At 40.4% G+C, this 26720-nt stretch overlaps 1 protein-coding gene across 1 annotated transcript in view; it reads left to right on the top strand.

Moving 5' to 3' along the window:
• The window catches only part of ADAMTS14 (ADAM metallopeptidase with thrombospondin type 1 motif 14), a 118241-nt gene that overhangs the window by 66038 nt on the left and 25483 nt on the right, over window positions 1–26720 (top strand). Inside the window, 14 exon segments of the mRNA XM_042460124.1 lie at window positions 7332–7437; window positions 8524–8667; window positions 8861–8993; window positions 13038–13151; window positions 14512–14660; window positions 16945–17120; window positions 18799–18932; window positions 20345–20468; window positions 21955–22038; window positions 25726–25755; window positions 25758–25796; window positions 25799–25816; window positions 25819–25886; window positions 26231–26420. Coding sequence (XP_042316058.1) covers window positions 7332–7437; window positions 8524–8667; window positions 8861–8993; window positions 13038–13151; window positions 14512–14660; window positions 16945–17120; window positions 18799–18932; window positions 20345–20468; window positions 21955–22038; window positions 25726–25755; window positions 25758–25796; window positions 25799–25816; window positions 25819–25886; window positions 26231–26420 — 1509 coding nt within the window.

Here is a 26720-nt window from a genome sequence, read left to right as displayed (position 1 = left end):
GCCCATAGCCCCAGAGGCCGCTATGGGCGCCGCCATTTTTTCGCCCAAAATGGTGGCGCCCAGAGCGGCGAAAAGCTGTGACGGGCGGCCGCTGCGGCGGCGGCGGCGGCAAGAGCCGCCGGCGGCCAGGCCTTCGCGGGCCGCATCCGGCCCGCGGGCCGGAGGTTGCCGACCCCTGCTTTATGCCTTTGCACTTTCTTCCTTGATCTTTCTTAGTAGTAGTTCCGGGTCTGTGAGGTTTCTTGCTAGTATAATGATGTTGTCTGAATATCTTAGATGGTTGATATTCATTCCTCCTATTTTCACTCCTTCTTCTGTTTCCAAGACTGCTTTTCTTACAATATGTTCTGAATTGGTAGCCTTTTCTCTTCATTTATCATGCTGGCTCTCATAAACCAGGAGCGTAAGGAAAATAGAACTGAGGATCCTAGCTTGAACACAAAACAGAGGGCAGATGGCAGTCCGCATTTTGTTGCAGTCCCATGTCAAGCCTCAGGAAAATATCTATGAAAGACATGCTATATCTTAGTTAGTGACCATAACGGATCTCTCTCTTGGCTTCTTTCTATAATGGCAGTGTGATTGTGAAGAGGGCAGGGAAAGACTTTTGCCACTCAATGGGATAGGTACTTTCAGAGATAAATACATAAGACTGTGAGTACATTCTGCTGTGCTGAGATAGAGCAGGTGGCTTCTGAAAAGACAGTTGAAAACAACTAAACTCAAATCCTTTGGGTACACCTTGAACACAGCTACCCATGTCAGTTATCATTCTCATAGTCATCCTGTCTCCTTTCCCTTTCCATCACAGCAGAAGTGGTTAGGAAAGTCCTTTTTTTTTTTTTTAAAATGCTGGGGCTCCTCATTAGGAAGCAAGCCTTAAGGTAATGTCCTGATTGAAGGACAGTGATGCTTGGGCTTTGGTTTCTGTGGAAATACTTTATATTTTCCCATCGGTTTATTACCCTTACTCAGTACTGTTCCACCCAGCCATTTAGTTTATAAATACATTTCTGCATGATCACATTTGTGTTAATAAAACCCAGTGCCTGATTCATTCATATTTGTTCTGCTTTGACTGGGTATCTGTGGAATGAACAACATGAGAAGCTCTTGGCAGCATGCAGGGGTCAGAGCAAGTCTTCAGCTTCTTGGGAAAAAAATGTTGCAGCTCCACAATGTTTGGGCTCAGCACAGGGAGAGCAGCCAAGGGAGGTAGTCAGCAAAACTGAAATGGTAATTAGAGAGCACACGCTGGTGGCTGGCTTTCTCAAAAAGGGCCTAGCGTTGATCCTGCTAAAACCATTTACTTTAATGGAAAGTGCTCTGGGCTTTTAAACCCAGTAGCTATGCAGTGTATTGTAAATGGAAGATCAAAGTTACAAAGATGGCTATTCATGGCTTTGGCACCATTCCCTGACTTTCCAGTTCCATTTGGCAAGCGTGCTTGCTTTAAAACGCTGAGGCCTCTGTCTGTGTGGAATGCAGGGCTTGGGGTTGTGTGTGATAGGTTATCATGGGAAAGGGAGAGGGATCATTTATTTCCATACCCTCTGGAAGAACTGTTTATATGGATTCTTCTGTGCCATTATAGTGATTTGGCAAGGTAGCTAAATCCAACTGTCTCCCAAATGGTTTTGTTTCATTTATCACACCAAGCAGATGCTTTCCTCTTAATATTGCTAAAATGACTCTTGACTCTTCTTTCTCGGTTAAAATCCTGGCCTCAACCAGATTAAGTTAGTATGATGAGATTGAAGATCTAGTTCTGAATTCAGCAATCCAGCTTTCTTTTAAGGTACACTCTACATCCATGTGTAGTATGGTATCCCTTATCTACAATTTTGAAATCTGAAATACTCCAGAATTTAAAATTGTCCACCTGAATGGTTGAAATAGTGACACTTTTGCTTTCTTATGGTTCAGTGTACACCAGCTTTGTTTAAGGCACAATACTGTTAAAAATATTATGTATGAAATTAACTTCAGGCTATGCGTATAAGTTGTATATGAAAAATAAATGAATTTCAGGTTTATCTTATGTTACTCTAAATGCCAGGTTCCCAAGAGTGCACCCACAATCAATATTTAATAGGGGAATTTTATTAGTTCAGTGAAAGCTGCTGAATGGGCTTGAGGAACTAAAAGCAGGGATCAAGCAGTTTTGAGAAGCAAAACTCCAGAATGCAAGGTCCAAATGTACTGTAGTTTTATTTGTAAAAGGGAATCACGACTCACAGGGAAGCACTCTCACATACCCTCACAAAAACTAATGATATAAAAGGTGGTAGTAGATAGTGACTTTAGGGATTGCAGAGGGCAATGCTGTATTGATTCCAGAAGCAGGGCTTCATTCAGGGGGGACCCTGAAGTGAAATGGCTCAGCAGCTGATAGCAATGCTGAGGAGTCAAGCGAGATACTGACAGAGTGTCTTTCTTAATCTCAGTCCAGATGAAATTGGGGGTATTTATAGGGCAAAAGTTTGGACAGATTTTGGGATTAAAATGAAGTTTCCAGGAAGGAAAAATGAGAAAGTTACTTAGAAATGACTAGATAATCAGTGCAAATGTCTCTGGACGATGGAGTAGCTCCTCCAGAGGGATGTATTCTTGGACTTTTGTTCTTTTGCAAATACTGGGTCTATCATCCACCATCACTCCTATCAGTGAAAGGATGGTGCAGATTCTGATCTTGATTGATCTGTTCTGGCTGTGTGCTCTTGAGTTTTCCTCATGCTGAGCCAGTCGGATCTTCTCATGGATGTCCTTACATGGCATGGCTAGTTTTCTGCATTGGGGGTGTCTTCTTGGCTACAGGCCTAAAATATTCCTTTTGATGCCAATGTGCTATTGAAAAAGAGGAGAGCTCCAGGGGGCTAGACTTTGAGGTAACACTTATCTCCAAGATATCTTATTATGTATGTGCAAATATTGCAAAGTTTGAAAAAAACAAACCTGAAATCCAGTTTTTAGGCACCAAGCATTTCAGGTAAGGGAGACTCAACCTGTATTAATGTATCTACTCTGGCCTCTAATCTGTTTCTGAGCCCAGTGCAAATGGTGGTAATTTTAAAATCTCAGCATATCCAAAAATGGGGCTAGGCAATATGGTGCATGCTCATTTTTGAACTTCCTTTCTGAAGTATTTCTTAAAATTCCAAGTCACCTTCAATATAGCTTTCACAGGAAGGTAACTAAGTTTTAAATGAATAATAAGAGCAATGAATAATAATAAAGAGATGTCTGTGAATGGAAGGAAGAATGAGATGATTGTCACAAATTTCCCCTTTCTCCTTCAATTCTCCATTCAATCTCTTATGTTGTTCTAAAAGTTACCTCTGTTCTCTGGAATAAATGAGGAGGGGGCACTGGGGCTGCAGAGGAATAAATGAAGAAGTCATCTTTCTTTCCATTCATGGAAACTTTGATTGAATCAAAGAGCTTTCCTTCAGCTGAGGGACCCAACTGGATACAATCCAGTATTAACAAAAGTGAAGTCCACTCTCATGCAGTAGCTGCTTAAAAGGAGATGTGATGTTGATGTTAGGAAGTATCATCATCATGTGCCTTCTCATTAACACTATAGTTAATGAACTGCAGGAATTACTGCTGTGGGGTTCAGGTTTGCTGTCTTCTTTTCCCTGTTGAAATTATGTCATGGCAAAAATGCCATTGAAATATCTGATTATACCAGTGATCAGAGGTTTGAAAAACTACCTTTTTGGATGACAGTTCCTAGAATCACTAGTGCTGCCCCTCTTTTGCTTCCATTATATATTAAATTTGTTCATAGAGCAGATTGCACATTTGATAAGGGTTTGATTAATCAATAGGGGCCCTAAAAGATTATGGTCTAATACAGCATTGCCTCAAGGAAGAAGCAGGCAAGTAAAAATGAATGCCAGTGATACATGAAAAACACAGCCTGGTTGGTCCAGAGGTGTTGCCATTAATCCACGGAAAAAGTGAGGAATGTAAAGTGTAATATATATTTAATTCTGTTTTTGGCAATAGAGGTCAGGATGACTTCACAGGAAATGGAATCGTCTTTACCTTTTTGGCTGTGCTTGAAATGCTTCACCAGCTGAAACATTTGGCAAGGTTCCTTTGGTTTGTGTTGCTTCCTTGGTAGGATTTGCTTTTACTTTCTTCTAGCAGTGTAACTGCCAGCATTTTCCAGATGTGGAATTCTGCTGCCTCTTGCAGTATTGCCAGTGATTAAATGATTCAGTGCAGAAAAAGGAGGACACACTTTGCCAGTGATGTCTGTAAGTGTATGTGCCTGTCAACTTATGGCAATTCCATTCATTTCATAGGGTTTTCTTAGGCCAGGAATGCTCAGTGGTTGTTTTGCCACTTCCTTCCTCTGAAATACAGCAAATACCTACAGGTATTTGTTGGCGGTTTTCTATCCAAGTACTAACCAGGTCTGAATCTGCTTGGCTTCCAAGATCAGATGGGATCTTGTGCCTTTAAGGTATTTAGGCAGCAGTACCCACCCCGGTTCATTAAATATCCCTTAGGAGCCATTCAGTTACCAGAAGCCCACCAGAATTAAGTCAACAATAACCTGAGAATAACCACTGAGAAAGCTCCCTCTACAAGATCATAAGGAATTGTGATAGCTGCAATTAAACTGGGTTGCTAATGACCACCAAAAGGTGAAATATATCTAAACTATAGCCTAGAGCACCTGATATTTGTTGGTGGTCTCCCATTCTAGTACTAACCAGGACTTGGTCCTGTTCACCTTCGAAGATCAGACAGGGGAGATTATCACACACAGACAAGATAGGGATGGGATCACTCCCCTGTCCTTATCCTATCATTAACCCATCTGTGACTGTGATAGAATGAAAGGCTTTCAAATTGTAGCACCGATCCCACCATTAACTCATCATTAAAGTGGCATTGCAATAATGCAAACTTCTGTTAATACAAAGTGCTGGCCATTGTCGCTTTAATGATGAGATTGTGCAACATCATCTGAAAGTCTTTTGTGCAATCATGGTCAGTTGTGTCTTTTGGATCGATTAATGATGGGATCTGCACAACATTGTCTGAAATCCTTCCCGCGGTTGAGTGGGAAGGACGGGATAGGAATGGGACAAGGACAGGATAACCCCTGTGTGATAATCTCCATGATCTAGTGCCTTTAAGGCCCTTTGTTTGCCAATAATACCCCCCTGAAAAATACCCTCAGATTCTGTCTACTCCTCTGAATTGTCGTCTCTACATCCTGAAAGAAGCTGCAGGTCAAATGAATGGGATTCCAGTAATTTCACTTAGGCCAAGGTCCATCCATCTCTTACAGCTAATCACAAGGTGGTGGTGGTGAGTGAAACTTGTCACAAAATGAGTTGTGGGAAAGATGAATAAAAATGAATAACAATCCACATTTCAACATCTCAAAACCACCACCACACTACAGAATTGAAGCAGTTTGATACCATTTTAACTGTCATAGTTCCATCCTGTGGAATCCTGGGATTTGTAGTTTGGTGAGGTAGTTTTTTGCTGGCCTGGTCTGTTAGAGAGCTATGGTGCCACACCAAACTATAATCCCAGGATTCTGTAGGGCAGAGTCATGGTAGTTAAAGTGGTGTCAAACTAATTTACATCTGTGTGTGCACCTCTGGAAACAACAACAAAAAATCCTACCACATATCAGTGGAAGAGAATCTAAACACGTTATTGTATCTGTGAAAGTGGGTTATAATCCATAAAAGACCATTCTAAAATAAACCAGTTAGTTTTAAAGATGTGACAGCTCTGTTTTTCTCCAGTACCTTCCTCCTATATTTTTATATAAAGACAGACTAACATGGCTGTCTGTTTGAATTGCTGACTCTTCATTATGTAAAGTATTACAGCTAATATTTTAATGCAGAATAAAGTGTTATCCTACACATGACGATGGCACGTTACAGACGCGCGTAAAGTACGTGCTTGGCACGTACTAGGGTTAGAAATGGGCGTCCTTTCCGGATGCCTGTAACCCTAGTACGCGCTTGGAACGTACAAAATAGCGACACCTGTTCTACGCCTATGTCGTGCGGCAGAAATGACGCTGTGAGTGCTTCATTAGTGAATTGCGGTGCCATTTCCGTGCCGCAAGAAGAAGCCCCATTTTGAGGCTTCTTTTTTGTTGCGTCTGGGAATCGCGCGGTTTGTCCGCTGTGGTTCCCGGACACAGTAACCAGCGGCACCAGCAGACCGCCCTTTTTTGGCGGTCTGTAAAGTGCCTATGGCTGTATTCATGTGGTGAAAATAATCTAGGATGAATCTGGGTTGAATCTCTATTGTTCACATACATCCAAAATGCACTCAAGGTTTTTTTTTGGGGGGGGGTGCCAAAAACTCCACTTAACCTGGGATAATTGATACTAGTTTTTCCCCCTGAGTTTTAAAAAAAGATTTGCATTGTTGGCAGTGTGAATAATCAATGCAAATAGGCCTGGTCTTATTCAGGATTAAACTGCATGGCTTGAGTGTGTTTCGAATACATTTGCATTGCCGATTCCATGTTTATTTGAGTGTTGGCATGTGTGACCATAGATGTGGTTCCATAGTGTGAATAATAAACCCGGAACTGATGTCTGAATGACCTCTATAACTCCTACTTCTGACATTGCTGGCGAGAGATGATGGGGGTTGTAGCCCACAATATTGGTGTGTGTGTGTGTGTGTGTGTGTGTGTGTTACACTTTGCCACCCCATTTCAGTTTTGTTTGTTTGTTTGTTTGTTTTATATGCTTCTTTTCTTCCAGAGTGAGACCAGAATGGTTTAGTGGTTTTGAATCATTGGTTTCAAATGGTTTTAAGACTTGTTTTAAAAAAGAGGATGACCTATCAATATAGAGTATAGCAGCACACTGTGTCTAAAACGTCTATGACAAATAACATTGTAAAAGAAGATGGGCTATGCTTGATTTGATATATAATTTCTTTTAGGTTGTTTTAATGTTTTCTCAACTATATAATTGCCAGAAAGTGCCAGATGAGAATGTTACATGAAAGAATTAATGGATTGCATAAATGTGGGTGGGTGCATGTGTACTGAGATTTCAATCATTTGTTATGTGAGTATCTGCCAAGTTTATTTGCTTTCATGAAATATGTGTGGTGGAACATTCTAATGGATTTCATTCGTATTCCTGGGCAGCTGTGTTCTCATGGCCTTTCAGAGGGAGCTGGGTGTGAAATATGATTGAAACAACTCCAGTGCATGGTTTCTCCTTTCTCATGTGCCCTTTCTCCATTCTTTCCTCACCCGTCCCTTCTTGTCTCTTTATCTTTGTTCTTTGTTTTATTCCTTTACTTCATTCCAGGATATGCTCCTGTCACAGGCATGTGCCACCCTCTGCGCAGTTGCACCCTCAACCATGAAGATGGGTTCTCCTCTGCATTTGTAGTTGCTCATGAGACTGGACATGTGTAAGTTGTTGGGTGGGTGGGGGTTGTTCATTGGTAGTCACATATCTTTGTAGTGAGTGTGGCTACTTCGCGGGAGGCTTGGCAGGACATTCTGTGCACTTAATCCCAGCTGCTCTTAAAAGTTGCCAGCTCAATGAAAACTTTTAATAGCAGGCCTGTCCTCAAAAACAACAAAAATGAAACTTCTGATGTTGATTCCCTAACTGTATACCATGCACCTCTTTTCATTGTTTGGGGGGTAAAGCTATACAGTTGGCCCTCCTTATTCACTGATTTTTTATACACGGATTCAAGTATCCACGGCTTGAAAATATTTTTAAAAAGTATAAATTTCAAGTATCAAACCTTGATTTTTCCATTTTATATAAGGGACACCATTTTGCTCTGTCATTGTATTTAATGGGACTTGAGCATACACGGATTTTGTTATTCACGGGGGTTCATGGAACCAAACTCCCAGTGGATAACAAGCGTTCACTGTAGTAATGTAGCCTCTGAGGTTGGACTGGTCCAGTTTCTGCCATGAGCTCAAAATACTGTAAGTGAAATTGTGCACAGCTGATCCTGTGAGATCATTCAGCATCCTTTCATTACATTGACCATGAGGACTTAATGACTCAACTCTGGAACCTGATAGGGGAACTGTGAAACTCATTTTTATCAGGGCAGTTTCAGAGGGTAGTCTGTCATAAACTGTCATCCATCATGTAGCTAGTCTCTCTGTGAACTTCTGCAAGGATAACTGCTGGTTCCTTCTCTTGTTAAATATTTACAAAGATTTCCTTCAAAAGATGGTGTCAGGTGAGGTGCTGTCATGTCGCCAATGTACTGTGACAAAGGATAGGTGTCCATCTTTCATTGAGGTCATGTTTCTGATCAGCTAGATTTTTAGCTTTGGGGATTGACTTGACACCAATTGCTTAGAAAATCAGGGCAGATTATCATGGTGGTTAGCAGTGCTTTCAGTTGTGGTGTAGGACAAACAGGAGGATGGAAGAGGCAGTTTTCAAAATGCTACTGCTGCTTCATTATTCACTGTCGTTTCATATAGGTTGTAAAACACCACTGACAGTTTTTTTTTAATAGATTAGGCATGGAACATGATGGCCAAGGTAACCGATGTGCTGATGAGACCAGTATGGGGAGTATTATGGCACCACTGGTACAAGCGGCGTTCCACCGTTACCACTGGTCCCGGTGTAGCAAGCAGGAGTTGAACCGTTATATACAGTAGGTCTACTTAACCTTTTTAAACAATCTCCTGGGCTTTAAAACTGTTCTTTGTTTTGTATAGAATGAATTGGTGGGACACGAAAATACTTAGAAGGCAAAAGGCCTTTGGAGTAGCTGAATGCAGAAATCAAATTTGTGAATAATGTATACATGTGGCAACACACAATCTTGTTCTCCCCTTTGTTTTTAGTTCTTATGACTGCCTCTTAGATGATCCCTTTGAGCACAACTGGCCCAAGCTGCCAGAGCTGCCAGGAATCAATTACTCTATGGATGAGCAATGCCGCTTTGACTTTGGTGTGGGCTACAAAACATGTACAGCTGTGAGTATAGAAACCCTGTTGTCAGGGCCCACTATTTTTTCTCTCTCCCTCATTTTAGCATAAAGATTTCCCAGAGGACTGATTCACATTTTGGGATTGTGTCCACCAGTTATTTTCCCCTATTCAAGTCAGGACATCTGACTTTCCACTGATTCTCCACTACCATGTCATGCATTTTGTATCTCATTTGCATCCAAGGATTCGCTCACCCTCAGCCACAGTTTTTCAGAGATGGTGAAATGTGGGCTGCCTTGAAATCACTGACAGAAACTTCAGTTGGTTAAGTCTTGTGTGATTAGGGCTGGCCACTGTCTCATTACAACAGCTTTGTTGGTTATTGATTTTTTTTTTCAGGCACAATTCAGAGTGCTGGTCATAACCTATAAAGTTCCTTACAGCTGTGTAGGGAGACTATTTGTTCCATACAGAATTTTGCCTAGATTTTAAGATGTTCAAGGTAGACTTATCTCTCAGGACCAGAGTAGATGGATGCAAAAGAGCAGCTCGAGTCTGCTCCTGCTGCAAGCAGGTTGGGACCCTGCGGGCTGTATGGCCCGCTCCCAAAGCAAGATGTAGACACAGGGCCCAACCTCCGCTGCCAGCAACTGGATTATCCCTTCTTCTTTTTGTTCTGCTCCAAAGGACCGGAGCATGGCTTTGGCAAGGCTTTGGGCCACTTTGGAGGCATGCATTGTCTGAACACTACACCTCCAAAGTGCCCAGAAGCTGCTTCATTGGGCTCGTCTGTTCCAGGCCTTAGTCTCATCTTCATGCAAGTTTGATGGAAATGTGAGAAAGGGCTTTCTCAGTGGCCACTCTCTGGCTCTGTAACTCTCTACCAAGGAATGGCTAGGTTTGTCATCTCATGTCCAGGTTATTCTTATGCCTCCAAGTAAAATTGCTTTTGTATTTGTATTTAAACTGGGTAGTTGTTAATAGTGAGAGGAGGGGCCTTTAACTTTAACTTTATTTTTTAAAAAACATTGATGTACTTTAAACAGTTTTAATCTGTTTTTAAATTTTAACTGTATTTTTATTTGAATTTTAATATTCTTTTAATATTCATAGTGCTATTTTGGGCAGAAAGGTACATTTAATAAATATGGGTTGTGAAGGCTGATGAAAATGTAGTGCCATGATGTATACAAAGAGACAGGTTTAAGATAAAACAAGGGCATAAAACTTCTGGCCTTTCAGATGCTGTTGGACTGTAATTCCCATCCCCTTCACAATTAACCATGCTGGCTGACACTGGTGTGTCCAGTTTTCTGCTAAAGTATAGTCACCAGTTGATAATTAATTGTTTTAATGGCAGCCAGATTGTTCACCGGGAGATCTAGGGCTGACCATATAACACCTATATTAAAATATCTACACTGGCTGTCTATTAGCCTCTGGGCACAGTACAAGGTGTTGATTATAACCTTTAAAACCCTTTGTGGCTTGGGCCCAGCTTACTTAAGGGATCACTTTCTCCCATAAAATCTACCCCGCACAGAGGTCCTCTGGTAAAAACCCACTGCAGCCAGCAAAAATTAGGCTGGTGGTGGTTACCCAGAGGGCATTTTCTTCTCCCACTCCCAAGTTATGGAATAGCCTGCCGGAGGAGATCCGACATATTGTCAGTCTTAACTGCTTAAAAAAGCTGGTCAAGACATATCTCTTCTAGCAGGCTTTCCCAGACTAGCCTCTCAGGTGCCTCCCATCAATTGCCCCTCAATTGTCCCTGCTTAGTTTATAAGTAAAATGTATTTTTATTGTAGATGGGAGGATTTATGGGTTATGATGTTTTACTCTATTTTAATGTTGTTTTATTATTGTTAGCTGCTTCGATCTGAATGGAGAAGCGGGATATAAATAAATATAGTTGTTATTATACTTGTTATAATTTTTATTATTATTAATTTTTCTTGAGTTAAACACATATGAAGATGTGTAAGAGTTGACACACATTTGTCTGAGGCCAGGTCCACATAGATCAGAATGGTCCAGGAGCAGCCCGGAGTCCTCTGGCCTCCAAACTGCTCCAACGTCTGATCAGCATACCTAGATCAAGGAGAATGATCTTGGGGGTGGGGTCTGCACACCATCCCTCCAAAGTGTCCAGAAGCTGCATTGCAGCATTAGGCAGCTGTTCACATCTGCATTCCACTGTGCCACCTGCCAATGTGCCATACAGCGCTCCTTCTGAGGCTGAAAATGAGGCACCAAGCCTCAATCACATGGTTGTGTGCCTCATTCTGACATGAGAAGGAACGACACAGGGTGATGGTGGGTGCCATAGCGGGACACATTGTAAGTCATCTGCTGTTGCTCCAGAGCACTCCAAAAGAGCTGCAGCAAAAGGTAACTTTTTAAAAAAATGGTGTGTACATGGGGAGGTTCAATGCTGAACTGACTGGACATTATTTGGAGTGTTTGCATCAGAACTGGGGATTGGGGCCTGCATTGTCCGAACTGCTCACAGGGTGGATGGGGGAGAGGAAGACTTATTTGGTCTCTGCAGGCCACCCCTAGATCCAGGTATGCTGATCAGAAAGGCAGGATTGGCTATAGCTCCTGCTTATGTATATACTCAGTTTTAGCTTGCTGCCTATAACAATCAGAGCTGAAAATAATTAAAAGCAACTGAAAGTGCTCAAAATTTTAAATTTGACTCTGAATGTTGCTAAGGGTGGAATTATTTTACGTGGGAGTCTAATTTATTTATGAAAGTGATTGGATTGAAGGAGCCCTGGTGGCGCAGTGGTTAAATGCCTGTACTGCAGCCATTCACTCAAAACCACAAGGTTGCGAGTTCAAGACCAGCAAAAGGGCCCAAGCTCGACTCAGGCTTGCATCCTTCTGAGGTCGCTAAAATGAGTACCCAGACTGTTGGGGGCAAATTAGCTTACTTGCTAATTAGCTTACTTGCTGTTCACCGCTATGATCTTTGGAATAGCGGTATATAAATAAATAAAACAAATCAAATCAAAGGAAGATGTTCAAAATGTGTATGTATTTCTGAACATTATATGCAGTTGAAGTTACCTCATTATTTAACAGCTTTAATTTGACAGGAAAAGATTTTATGTAAGTGAAACTTGTAAATCAACAGTTTTGCTATTTACCAAAGAAGAAGAAGCCTTAGGGAATATCCAAGTTTCATAGTAGCTATCAAACTAAGGGGAAAAGAGAAAATCGTTGTAAACCATCCTGAAATAATACTGGTTATTTAGTTGTCAAGGGCCTGTTACAGACGGGCATGAAAGTACACACGGAGCGCGTACTAGGGTTAGAAAGGGGCGGTGCTTCCGCACCCCCCTAACCCTAGTGCGCGCTCTGTGCGCACAAAATGGCGGCGGCCGTTCCACACGGCCGCCGCCATGAGGACATCACGACCGCACTGCCTCTATACGGGGCGGCGCGGACATGACGTCCTCGCTCCACGCCAGGGCATTTAGTGCGTTCTTAGCACGGAACAGGAAGGAGCTCCGTTTCGGAGCTCCTTCCTGGTTTGGTCTGCTGGGCGCAGCCTTCAGATGGCTGCGCTCAGTAGACCAAAGGAGAAAGGGTCCAAGCGGCCCCTTTCTCCTCCTCCCTGCCGCCGCGGGGTGTCCTTGGGGCTTGAAGCCCCAAGGACGCCCCTTTCCAGGCTGCGGGGAAGGGGCCTTTTGCCGCTTCCCTGCAGCCTGAAAAGCGGCGGATCTGGGCCTCAGCGGCTGCCGTTCTAGCCACTGAGGCCCTGATACTCCGGGGAAAGGGGCGGGTACAGCCCACCCCAAATGGGCGGTCTGTAACCCGCCAAGGCTTACTTAAAAGGCACGTATTTAGGTGCTGCTTCTGCTTGACATCCTGTATTAAGCAGTTGAACATTTTCCTGGTATGCAGATAATGTGAAGAAAGAAGTTTAATTTGCTAACTTTTGCGTTATGACTTTCTGTTAAAGTGGCGGGTGAGGAGGTGGTACAAAAGGCAGCAACCCAAACCTGTATTCCCCATGATTTAAAAATGTTTGTTTGTTTGTTTTGTTGTATAAGACTTATTGCTTTTCTTTTTTCACAGTTTAGAACTTTTGACCCTTGCAAGCAACTGTGGTGCAGTCATCCAGACAATCCTTACTTCTGTAAAACAAAGAAAGGACCACCCTTAGATGGAACTGAGTGTGCATCAGGCAAGGTACCCATGCTCTAGAATAATACATTGGTCTTTTTCACTTTTACTAGAAGACTGCAATCTTCCTTCACATTTGCGGATTTGACTTTTATGTATTTGATTATTCACTGATTTTATTAATGTGTTCTCTCTAGGAATATCTAGGTCCTCCGGCACAGCTATGTGGTTAACCAAATGTTGCACTGAAGGCCCTAGAGATTCTTAAAGTGAACACTCCACTAGGCATTTGTAGCTCCTCCAGCGCAATTCTGTGTCCAGCAGATGTTGACTACAGAGTTGCAATGGAGGACCTATTCCTAGAAAGGTGTTCTCTCAGGTAAAATAATAGTGTTTATTATTTGTGTTTTTTCTGGGGGACTTGTATCCCTAACTCCAGTGAATGTGGAGAGACCACTGTACTGTGTTGTATCCCTAGCCAAACACTTTGGCATGTCCATGTGGTCAAAGACCCATCATACCATTTACATAAATATTTAGTGACTACTATATACCTTTCCAGGTAGCTCTATATGTTTATGTGAATTATATCTTTTATTTTCCTATAACATTTACAAACATTGCCCATGAAAGTACCTCCCTCCATTGACAATGATAAGCAAAGTTTTCAAATTCAATTGTTTCCTGTTATATGATGATTGAATTACCTGTTGTAAAGCCACTTTGAAGATTTTCTGGTGGAAAAGTAATCTAAATAAATTTATATTTATACTACACCTAATGATACTAATATTTGACTCAGCAGTGGCTATTAGGTTGCTGCTTCACACTGTGTTTGTCATGGTTATAGTAGTCTTGCACTGGTGTTCCCTACAGCAAAGTGTGATGGTCAGCTACGTTTCATTAAACATTCAGGGTCTTGTATCCAGGAATCCTGAATAACAGCAAGTTACTAGAGTACATCTGTTGCATTGTTAGGAACAAATACTTCATGTTCACTGTGAGCATGGGAAATCTTATTGCAGATTATTACATAAATTCCTATAGCAGTCTTTCAGCTGTCCCAAGTAAAAGTACTATAAACATCTGGCAGGGAGACAAGGATAAGGGGATGATAGAAGGGTATCAACCTCAATGTTGTTTCAGTTTTTGCCAGGATATAAATTGGGTGCTACAGAAGTGACAGGCTTTTTTCATGAATACACTGTGCCACCCAGGCCCCCTGAGACCTTTCTTTATTACTTTAAGGTTTCGTGACTTCACAGCCATCACTGTCCGCCTGACCAATGAGAGTGGGAGAAACAGATTCCGAACCAAATTGTAAAGCCGGGTGCTTCTGTGGCTGTAGAACTGCTCTCCTCACTAACACTGGACAGTTATGAAGAGGCAGGTGTTCAGGTAACCCCTGTTTCTTCTCCTGTTCCAGTGGTGTTTCAAGGGTCACTGCATCTGGAAGACTTCAGAACAACCTTACAGCCAGGATGGCAGCTGGAGTTCCTGGTCCAAATTTGGTTCCTGCTCCAGGACTTGTGGGGGTGGGGTACGCTCTCGCAGCAGGAACTGCAACAATCCACCGTAAGTTTGGCCTTCTGGTAGGCAAGCATTTGGCGAGTTGTATCTCAGTGGGGAGTGAAGATGCATTCTTTCCCTCCAATGCAATAAGAAGAGGGATGGAATTCTTTACTTGTTTTCTTCTCTCATGCAACAAAGAATGAAGAATTTAAGAATTTTTCTGGGTGAAATTATGAGGCATTTTGCATATTTTAATGCTTTTTTTGAATTTAGAGACTTTTGTGTGAAAATTTTGTTTGCACAAGATATGGGTTTGTATAAAAAGCAATGTTTTGTGTAGAAAAACCTGGGATACATTGTGTAATAAGACAACGATCTATGCTATCTATGCAAAGACAAAAAATTGTCCCCAGAGGCAATTTAAAAAAAACCAAAACCTTGCAATAGTCAACCATTTTTGCAATGAGGCATCTCGAAAGGGAAATTTTCTCAGTTAGGATTAGAGAATGTGGAAGTACACCTCTAACTATCATTTAAGCTAGAGGAGAGAGTTGTAAGAAATGTTAGGACTAGGAAAGTAGAGTCATTTATATATGCCAAAGCACTTGAAAGAGCACTTCTTTCTTTTTACCTTTATTGCTTTTGGACATATGATTGTCTGCAAAACAGCTAATTTAAAATTAAGATTGTAAATACTAGGAATTACTTATGGGATGCAGGTACAAGATAGCTAAGACATATAACCAACCTGCGCTGGAAGAAAGTAATTAGTTAGCTAAGCCAGCCATAATAGTGGCTGGAGAGCTCTTTCCAAGGCCAACTCCTGTAATGGTGGCCTCCTTTCTTCCATGACTTTCTCTTAACATTATTCCTTCTACATGCCTCTGCCCCACAAGCTTGGAAGTAAAAAAATTGCAAACAATGGTGCTTGCTGTAATAACGCTGTGTGTGTGTGTGTGTGTGTGTGTGTGTGTATAGCAAAGATTTAATGAGGTTACATTTTACAAATAATGCAACAGATGAGAATGACCTTGGGGTTTGGGGCATGGGCATGTAATAAATGGTATTTTCTAATTACCTTTAAAAGCAACCTTTCAGGGGCATTTTAAAACCTTTTTATAGGCAACCTAAGCAGAATTGTTCAAGGTTAATGCCACTTATAAAATAATTCCTAAAGCATTTCTCCTGGGAATCATTTTTTAAGCAATTTTAACAGTAACATACAGGGGCGGGGGAGAAATAGGGAATCTTATAATGAGTCACATTATAAAATAATTTCAAAAAGTAATTTTCCAAACTTTTCTTTATCAGCAGGTAACTTTGGTTGCTAGCTTATCTAAAGTCAGTGGGTTCAAGCTGTCATTCAAGATGCATTAAGGCCAGTGAACAATTGATGTATATGTTGCTCTGAAGCATTGTGGAAAGTTTTAAGTGGAAGCCCATAGCATCACAGGCATTGCACTAGGTGTATCCTACTTGGGAACAGAGTACTTCACAGCTGTCCAAGCCTGTCCTTTATCTTAGGAAGAATGTACAATGGAAAACAATTGGGCTCTTCAATACAAAATGTAGTAGAGGGATGCAGATGATACATCGGTTTCTGGATGTAAGCACTGTCCACTGTTGGTATCAGAAAAGATTACTTGTGCAGTTGGACTCTCCTATTTTAAAATAGAGATTGGATACCCACATCTCTGGAGAGCTTCAGTGGTGGGTTGGACTAAAAGGGCCTTGGGATCCCTCCTAATTCTGTGAGTCTGCATAAAATTACATGAAAGATACATGCAGAGATAGCATGTTGCAAAGTTGGCTAGACTAGAACCTTTATTTAATGTTAGGTTTGTCATTAATATGGGGAACCATTTGAACATGTAATCTGATACCTCCAGACTGAAGTGGTACAGTCCAGAATCTGAATTATGAAATGAGTCTGAACAAATCTTTTAGTTATTGGAAGAGACAAACAAGGGGACAGGAGAATAACAAGGGGTTTACTCAAGAGGCAGAGCTTAGAAAGGTACTTTTAATAAGCATGAAGATAATGACATTCTGATGCCATCTATAATTAAGCAGTGGTAGAATGATGTTCTGGGGCCCATTCCTCAATGGATGGCACCAACATATAATTGTATTCATAATCCTTAAAAGTAAATTTCTGTGTTCCCTTTAGTTTAATTTGTGTGAGGCATATCAGTGGGTTTGCTGAAGAAAAGGCTACAGAATCTTTGGGGGGGGGGGGGAAACAACAAGGCTGGCATTAGAATCAAACTGAAAGAAGTTTCAGTTTGAAGTTGGCTCTAACATATAAATTCAGTGCTTCCTAACCAATTATTCATATATTTTCCAGACCAGCCTATGGAGGCCGTCATTGCCCAGGTGCCACTTATGAGTATCAGGTCTGTAATACTGAGGAGTGTCGGGGTCCCTATGAAGATTTTCGTGCCCAGCAATGTTCCAAGCGAAATTCCTATTACACTCACCAAAACTCTAAGCATACTTGGCTTCCTTATGAACACCATGATGGTAAGTCACTGAGACATTCAGAATACATGATTCTTTTAATGAGTCCAGATCATAGAGACCTAATCTTACTCTGTGTTTAAGGACTATATATCTTATGATTTGTTGGACTCCTGCATCCATCAGCTACAACCAGCATGGGCACTGCTCCAGGGTGATAGTCTAGAGCTATAGTCCACCATCATGTAAAGGGGGACCCATCCTGGCCTTAGCAGAAAGTCTGAATTGGTCATATCAAGTTTATATATTGAGAAAAAGTCTAACTGGGTACATTTTGAATATCTCTTCTGAAATGATGTGGCATGAACTGTTAACTCCAAGCAGTTAAAATTCTTCACACTAGCTAGAATAGCTAGTATATGGTACATAACTGGTTCAAATTAGATATGTAGGACAAGAAATTTGCAGGCAGTGCCCTGCACAGAGTAGGGATATAATTCTTGCTGTCTCCCTGAAGGAAGCAACAAGTAATACAGCGCACCTGTGTCATACATGGGTGTGCTATATGCGGCTTTCAGCTGAAAGCCATGCACCACTCCACATGCACAAGCCCCATTGTTTTCAATGGGGCTTGAGCATTCGCAGTATTTCCCTTATGGGGGGAGGGTCCAGAATGGATTCCCCTGTGTAAGGGAAGGGTCCATTGTATTAGTAATTTTTTTCTACTCCAGAAGAGTCTTTGAAACTTGCAGAGTATTTGAAGAATACATGCAGTTGGGGCGTTATTCTGTGCAAAATTTGCATCTAGTATTTTTGTGCAGAAAACAGCATTTTCTGGAGAATGATATTCAAATGAATTAAAATAATATTTAAATACATTAATAAAATATTAATTTTAGTATCATTTCTGAGCAACTGAAACCTGTGGACCTAAGTTGAGAATAAAGCCCTTGGCACCTGCTCTTAACATTATTTGCCTACTTGTGGGCTGCCTTTGCAGTGTGAAACATAGAATACCCATTATCTTCATAGCCTTTTATATACAGATTCCTTTTTGTAGTTACAGTAGCCTTGTGTAAAGAATATTGGCTCACATACTGAAATAAACATGTGAGCAGGGAGCTGGACCATGGTGATTAGCTCCCTTTTGACATCATGTATCACCTCTTCTTTATTGTGTATTATGTTTCATGTCCTTTTAGACATTTGCACTGAATGCACAGATGGGATAATGCAACGTGATTTGGGAGTGAAGTGGTGGTGCATATCTGTTCCCATATCATGTACTGATTTCAACTCATGCTTGTTTGTTTGCCAACAGCTAACAAAGTGGTGGATGTTGCTGTGGCACAGTCCTGTTAATGCCTGAAAAAATTGCTGTAATCAACTCTCAACTCATGGAGTAAAAGAAAAATTAAATTAACTGACAAGTGAATTTAACTAAAGACCCTTGCCTTTGTTTATGAAGTAGCTTTATAATTATGCCTCCGTCATTCAGGTTTTAATGCAGGTGAAATTTGGGGTGATTATTTTCTTTGCAAATAAGGAGAGATTGATACAAGCAGGATAGTACCCTGAAGCCTTCTAGAAGTATTTTTCAGCTATGATTAAATATAGAAACTGAATTATGATGAAAGCATTTTTCCTCCTCAGAATTCTGAATGAGAAAATACCGAGTCTCACTTTTGTTTCAATATCTGTACACAGTACCATATATTTTGATGTGTTTATTTTACTGCAGATGCTCAGAAGTGCGAGCTGATATGCCAGTCTGAGGAAACTGGAGATGTGGTATTTATGAATCAAGTTGTTCACGATGGCACCAGGTGCAGCTATAGAGACCCCTACAGTGTTTGTGTGAGGGGGGAGTGTGTGGTATGTAACTGAACCTGCAGGTTCATCCATTTTCCATTTGCCCCCTAAAGCAGGAAGGGAATGCCTTTAAAGATGTTGATCAAACCTTCACAAATTTTATCCTTTTTGTAGATGGGTAGGTTTAAAAAAATGTCTGTCCCAAATGTTTTGTGCCAAATGATTTGATACTTCTTTTTAAATTAGTGCATTTGGTATAGCAAAACAGACTGGTCAAAAATACCATAAAGATTTTTTGCATTTTTCCTCTCTAGTGGCCACTGCTTCTTGGTAACATTATCCTCCTTTTTTGCCCTTAGAGTCCTCTGTTTATTTATCTGCACTGTTGTGGGAGCCTTCATTTGTGGTGACCCACACAATTTTGTTTGAGTGACAGTGTCACTGGGCTCATTAACATTAAACAGCAGCTTGGGTAAATGAGAGACTGACAAAGAAAAAGTGCACTATATTTATATCAGTTTCTGATGTGATTATACTTTAATTGCCATGACTCTATCCTCAAGAATCCTTAGATTTGTGCTTAGGAGAAAGACTTTGAAAGTGTGTTTGGAGCACATTTTATATTTTTAAAAGTTTAAAATTTATTTGAAAGTTTTCTAGCCTCAATGTGAAAGGGTGTCATTGAAAGCTGTCACAACCACAACTTTTTTTTTATCCCGGTAAAATAGTGAAAAGACCAGTAACTTGTTTATCAGCAACAGTAATACTAACCCCTCTATATATTTTATGCAAAATAATAATAATAATGTTTTCAATCAGATAAGAGCGAACGAAAGAAGCACACATTTACATACCCATTGGAGTAAGTTTCTTACCATTTGGGGGATGGGAAATTCCCAGTGGGAGTGCATTTGCCAAAGGCTACTCAAAGAGTTCAGTGCTGAATTAGTGGATTGACATTGGTCCAATCGCATTGGGATTTTTTCTCTCTGGCTGCAGTTAATTTGCACCACATGCACTTTAACTGTGATGATGGCAATCTGTTTTACCATTTTAATACTTTTAGTCAGCTGTTGATGAACCAGACTGGAGATCACTAGATGAAATGAACCACTTGACGATCCTAGTTTTTTCCAGGATAATAGCTACATTTTAACTTTGAAGATGGGCAGGCTATTTATTAATCTGATACATTCTCTCATCCAATTGCAGACATTAGCTAACTGCACATGTATATGCTGTTTGTATATCTGAAAGTACAGATGACTTTGCCTTTGAGTGATATTGGACACTTCGTTTCAGTAAGGCAGCTGTGGTGTCAACTGCCCTAACACCTAATGGTAGTCTCAACTATATTCAGCTGTTGACTGCATAATTGCTGATTAAAGTCTGTTGTTAAAGTAACAATTTTGAAATTTAACTCCAATGTCATTTTCTCTATGTTTTTGTATTTCTTCTACTAATGATGATGCCAGCATGTTGGTTGTGACAAAGAAATTGGCTCTCTGAAGCAGGATGACAAGTGTGGCGTTTGTGGAGGTGACAACTCCCATTGCCGGACAGTGAAGGGGACTTTGGTCAAATCACCAAAGCAAGCTGGTAAGAGCAGAAGGGTAATTTCCTCTCTTCAAAAAAGGCCAGAATGTTTCTAAGGCTTTTTAAAGAAATTATCTTAGAACCACAGTTAATTTATGAGGTATAGTCCAAAATGCAGCTGTACCACAAAAACAATAGTGATCAGCTGACATATCTTTCCTCCAGCTTTTGGTTTAGCATTACATTTGTCAGCAGAACACAGATTTCTGTTTTTCCTGAAATTTTGGATAGTCTACTTGGGTTTTAGACTGACTGACTGCCTCTCTCTCACTGTTTGATTTAATATGCAGATCTTTTTATATTTTTTTGACAGAAGTGAAACCAGGGTGCCTGACTGTATGTTACAGCTTCTAACATTAATTTCCTATCTCTACATGTTTTCCTGGTTATGTGTCAAAAAGATATAGTTTGATGACATTGCATTTGATGTGTCAGTCCATAGTACAGTTCATTGGTGTCATCTTATGGGGGATGGGATGAGAAAAGTTGAATGTTGTGGTGGTGTGCCATGTACTAGTTCATCAAAAATTCAGGACCAAATGTGGTCAGGATTGGGGAAGCTATAAGGTGATATCAGTTATGCATCTTCCATAATACTTTGTTATGTTTGACTAATACTGAAATGAAAATGTAATGCTGTTGGTGCCAGTCTAAGATACTCAGTCTGGAATATCATTCCCCAGTTACTGTTAATGCTGAAGTTATTCTGTTTTGAATTTAGTCTATACATTATTCCAATAGTATATTTGTATGTCTTTATGTAGGCATATAGAATGTGCACAAAGGAACACCATTTCTATACATTTCCTTATCAATTGGCAGTATCAAATTTATGGGAAATATAAATTTATTCAAAGCCTCCATCCATTAGTGGGGAAGGTGTATATGTATTGAATTTATTTATTCATGGTATATTAATCAATGTACAATACATTCTGTTTGTTCAATTTGTGTATATATATTTGATGTCACTTGACTGTTTGAGTATTATACAGTCTATGGAATTTACAGTTTGTGCTGTCCAACTAGCCATATTCTCCATTTAGGTCTCACTAAATGAAAGATAGATTGCTTTAAAATAAACCAGTATTAATCTCTATTGGGTTTTTAAAAATATGTTTGTTCCTCAACTTGAGGAACAAAGGAAAATGATATTCAATTACCTATTCTCGATTGTGTTATCTAGATCACAAGAAACATTTCCATTTATCTTAATGTGGCTTGTAAGCCGCTCTGAGAGCCTTTAGGGCTGAAATATAGTAAATAATTAAATAATAAAATAAATAAATTGTATACATATGTGTTTAACTAAACATACTTGGTAGCTTCAGCAGAATCAAAGGATACTTTTTAAAGATGAAACCAGGTATTTCCTTTAAGTAAAGTCAAGTGCTGCTTCAGAGTCTAAGAGGGAGTGTTTCATGGACCTCATATCTGACTACAGTGCAACTTGTTTTAAGAATGTTTTCCTCCCTTTTGGAATTTTCAGTCGGTGCTTTAAAAATGTTTGAGATTCCTGCAGGCGCCAGACATGTTCAGATTGAGGAGATGGAGCCTGCTCCCCATACACTTGGTAAGACCCAAACATGGTTACTGGTTAGAATGAGAATTAACTTCATCACATCTTACATGGTTTATTCAAAGAGGAGTTTTAAATAGTCAAGTTTTCAAAAAGAGCTTATTGAACATTATAGGATTCAATCTAGTGAGCACTACATTATTTAAATGCATCCTTATTGTAATGGGAGAAACAATAAGTAATTTTCACAATCGACTCAGTGGGCTTTTGCAGTGCACACTGCAAATCTTGAGTGAAAATACTCTCTCTCTCTCTCTCTCTCTCTCTCTCTCTCTCTCTCTCTCATTCATTCATATTTTTAGAGTGGTTTTTCCTTTGTATCCTGTGCCAGTTTCATGTCATCATTTCCATAGTGTAACTCACTGCGGGGGTATGTAAGAAAAGAAAAATATTATGCGGGGTACCGCCTAACAACAACAAAATCGGCACTGAACTCAAAATATTAGGCTAGAAAGCTTTACAGCACCATTTTCCTAAAATACACTGTTGCAAATTATTTCATGGGAGGAGTACATGGTCTGGATTATCATTGACTATTTCTGCAGTTCAGAAGAAGGCAAACCACTTTTGAGTATTTCTTTGCCTGAGAAAACCCAGAAATTAATAGAGTTATCATAAGTTGACAGGCAACTTGAAGCCAAAAAGAAAGACACACATAGACACACACACCATACGGTGTCCTTGATGGCTTTTAGAGTAACACTGTAAGTAATTGGGAAAAATTACAAATCCCTGACTTAGGTAGTTTACCATTGTAAATATTAACAGTGGGAGAATCAGCAGAAGGAAAGAAGCAAAAAAGGGGGAGGGAAGAGCAGTCAGGAAGAATATGCAGGTGTGCGATTAAGTGTGTTTCAGAGCAGAAGAGAGACTGAAGGGTTAATCCAAAGACTTCATGGAAGGATATATTTTCCCTCTCTCTTCCACTTTTATCAGTTACTCATATTCTGGTGTTTGCAAAATCTATCCTGAGACTTGGAACTGGCAAGAACTGCAGAGACTGTGATCTCTTATTGGTCTTCATACAATGCTCCTCTATGTGCAACACAAACTTGAAGAGGTCTGGACTTGAAGCCAAAATCTCTCGTGCTCACAGGGAGAGAGGAGGGGAACCAGTGTGTGTTTTCTTTTCACTCAGGAACTCTATTAATTCAGGATGACTTGGAATGCCAGGCTAGACTTGTTATGTCAGTGGCACAAACAAGCCAGGCAAATGCTTTAAAGGAAATGAAAAATAAGTTGCAGTCTAAGCCAGAGGGTATCTGGACAATAAGGAAGCGGTCAAGAGAGAACTTTTCTTCTTCTTCCTGTTTCAGACAAGACAATTTAAAAACTAGCATTATTTCATTATAGCAAAAAGGTCACTGTCCTTGATGGAGATGGCACACCCAAGGAGAGAGAGGGCTTCTATATATTACAACAACTTCTTTACAAAGGAGGGGTGTGGCTGTGTGTGGAGAGGAGAAGAGAAGGATAAGTAGACTTTGCTTCCCCTGCATCAATTGCCTTTTAAAAAACCTTTCCCATAGGAGTTAATGTCAAATGTTCCTTTATATGAGATAAAATGAAAAGATGATTTAGGGTGACCACTGGATAATTTGCATATTTGCCTATTTGTGAACCCAAGAGCCCATTAGTAGAGATCTAAAAACCTAAATATTTAATCCTCATGTGCAAGGATGAATAATTATTACAGTTTTCTCCAGAATATTTCTGCAGTTATTACCAGTATTTACACATCCCAAGGTATTTCAGAAATGATTCTGCACAGAAATACATAGATTTTAGGCATGAAACTTATCTTTTGGGGTAAAAATACAGGATACCCACTTTTTGTCCAAAATTTTTCCGTTTTGTCAAAAACTTGCATGAAGTAAAGCCACGTGATATTTTAGAAAAAACAACATTTTTGCATGAAAACTGTGGCTTTTGTACTAAAACCATTTTTACACAAAAAGTGCTGTTTTCGGAACCCATATTATTACTGTGTGTGCAAAATTGCTAGGGGTTTGCACAACACAATATAAATATAGAGCAAAAAGTGTGGAAATTTTCCCCCAGTGTCAGGAAGTCCTTTTTTTTTCCAGCCAGAAAATGAATAACAGAGAATATTATTTCCATACTCTTTAATCAGACCTATCTCTGCATAGTCCATTTTGGGCTAGTTTTTTAGATTGGAATTTTGAAAGACATGTTTGGCTAAAGGCAATCAAATGTGATTTAACAGGTGGATCCAGTTTGAAACAACAATTAAAAATACTTGAAAACATCCCAACAGATACCTTCTGTAAAGACCTAATAAGAGCAGTAGCAGTTAAAATAATTTGTTGTTGTGTGCCTTCAAGTGGTTTCAGAATTATGGCGACCCTAAAGCAAAATTTGAGAGGCAGCATGACGTAGCAGTTTGAGTGTTGGACTACAACTCTGGAGTCCAGGGTTAAATTGCCAGCTCAACCATGAAACTCACAGGGTGACTTTGGGCAAGTCACATACTCTCAGCTTCAAGGGAAGGAAATGTGAAACCTCCTCTGAATGGATCTTGCGAAGAAAACCTCATGATAGTTCTTCTTAGGGTCACCATAAGTTAGAAACAACTTGAAGGCACACAAGAATAAAAGCACAGTTTTTTTGGCAAGATTAGTTTAGAAGGGGGTTGCTTTTGCCTTTCTCTGAGGCTGAGAGAATGTGACTTGCCCAAGCTCATCAAGCAGGTTTCCATGGCCCAGTTAGGATTTGAACTCTGGTCTCTAGAATTGTACCCAACGCTCAAACCACTACAGCATGCTGGTTAGAATAGAGGAACATTAAATCAAATGTAAATGTAGGGGCCAAGCAGACAGGCCAAAATAAAGCTGCTTGGGTCACTTTGGAAGTGTGCTGTTTAAATGATGCATGCATCCTACGAGTCCAAAAGCCACAGCAAAGCCATGCTCCAGTCCTAAGGACTGGAGCACAGCTTCTGGCCTCTTAAGATGCATGTGTCATTTAAACAGTATACCTCCAAAGTGACCCGAAGCAGCTTTATTTTGGCCTGTCTGTTCAGACCCTGTAGACTTGCTGATACCTGAGTAGTGAAATTGCCTTCTCACATTCAGGGGAGTGAGAGATTAGTGAAACTAATTAAGAATGACATTCCATAGCTAGGAAAGGCCATCCCACCAGATAGTCAAATTGGATCAGTTGGTTGCATTTCAGAAGCCACAGAGGCACTATACTTCACTCACTACTTTCACAATCCGGGAGAGGGAGGGTCATGTAACCCAAGATACTATGAGAGGGCCTAATCCAAACTAATAATCAAATATTATTAGAAAGTGAAAACACTTTTTATGTGGTCATTGGTCCAAAACACACTGCAGAAATAATCCAGTTTGAGACTGCTTTAACTGCCCTGGTCCAGTGCAGGGAATCCTGGGAATTGTATTTGATTGTGGTACCAGAGCTCGCTAACAGAGAAGGCTAAATGACTCTCAAAACTACAGTTCCTAGAAGTCCCTGGCATTGATCCAGGGCAGCAAAGTGGTCTCAAACTGGATTATTTCTGTAGTGTCTTTTGGATCAAGACTACATTGACCCAGGCTGCTCTGTGGCTTCTACCTAAATTCTTTTGTGTCAAATCCCTTTGCCACGTGCAAAGAATGTTGCAGCAAAGAAATTTACCCGTGCGACTTCTTTCTCTAGCTGTTAAGAACCAAGCTTCTGGCAACTTCATTCTAACAACAAAGGCAAGGATGTCAAGAGCAACACCTTTCTAGAAAGGGCCTGGAATGGGAAATACAGTTGAAAATGGCAAGGAAAGCTTGAAAACCAGTGGGCCACTACATGAAGCCATCAGCATCCTGGTGAGTTTTGTAACAGATCTGATAGGTTGGTGCATGGAGAATAATCACTAGCAATGTTGACTTTTAAACTTTTTTTTCTGGCAACACTAGGTAAACTATTTAAGAGATTTAGTTGAGCGCGCTGAATTATTAATATTATATACAAACTCTGTGCCAATTAGGAATGTTGACATTATTGTCTTTGTTTTATAAATTAAAAACTGAGACTAGGAGAGATTAGCTAAGAAAAGGCTTATAGGAGCTCAGATTTAGCTATCTAGCATGTGTATACCACAATAACTTGCTGAACTGTGACCACTCCTGTCAATTTGTAAAAGAAAAAGATTGTTTCTCTCTCACTACAGTTCATCCCTTTTTGTTTGATTCCGGTTATTCCACAAGAAGATGATTCCAAGAGCAGCTTGATGTATAAGTACATCATCCATGAAGATCTCCTTCCTGTCATCGGAAACAACAACGTCCTGCTCGAAGAAATGGACACTTACGAGTGGGCTCTTAAGAGTGCTGCTCAGTGTTCTAAAGCTTGTGGAGGAGGTATTTTCTTATTTCTGTTTCTCCTGATATGTAAACATCTGGAAACACCTTCAGCAGGTGGAGTGAGTTGAGTATGCATAAGACTGGTTCTCCTATCTAGGCATATTATGTGTAATCACAGCTGAAGACATGAAGTGGATCTCTTGAAAACTGGTGTATTTGCAGTGATGCAAGGAAGATTTATCTCATAGCACAGGGATTCCCAACCTGGGGGTTGTGATCCCTTTGGGAGTCGCCGACCTTTCTGGGGGTCGCCAGGTTGGGATTCCCCCCTGCCTCCCCTCCTCCTTTTTTCCCTGC

The sequence above is a fragment of the Sceloporus undulatus genome, chromosome 3 (assembly GCF_019175285.1).
Source record: "Sceloporus undulatus isolate JIND9_A2432 ecotype Alabama chromosome 3, SceUnd_v1.1, whole genome shotgun sequence".
NCBI classification, from domain to species: Eukaryota; Metazoa; Chordata; class Lepidosauria; order Squamata; family Phrynosomatidae; genus Sceloporus; species Sceloporus undulatus.
The sequence above is the reverse complement of the archived record's forward strand: the minus strand, read 5'-3'. Positions and strand labels throughout refer to the sequence as shown.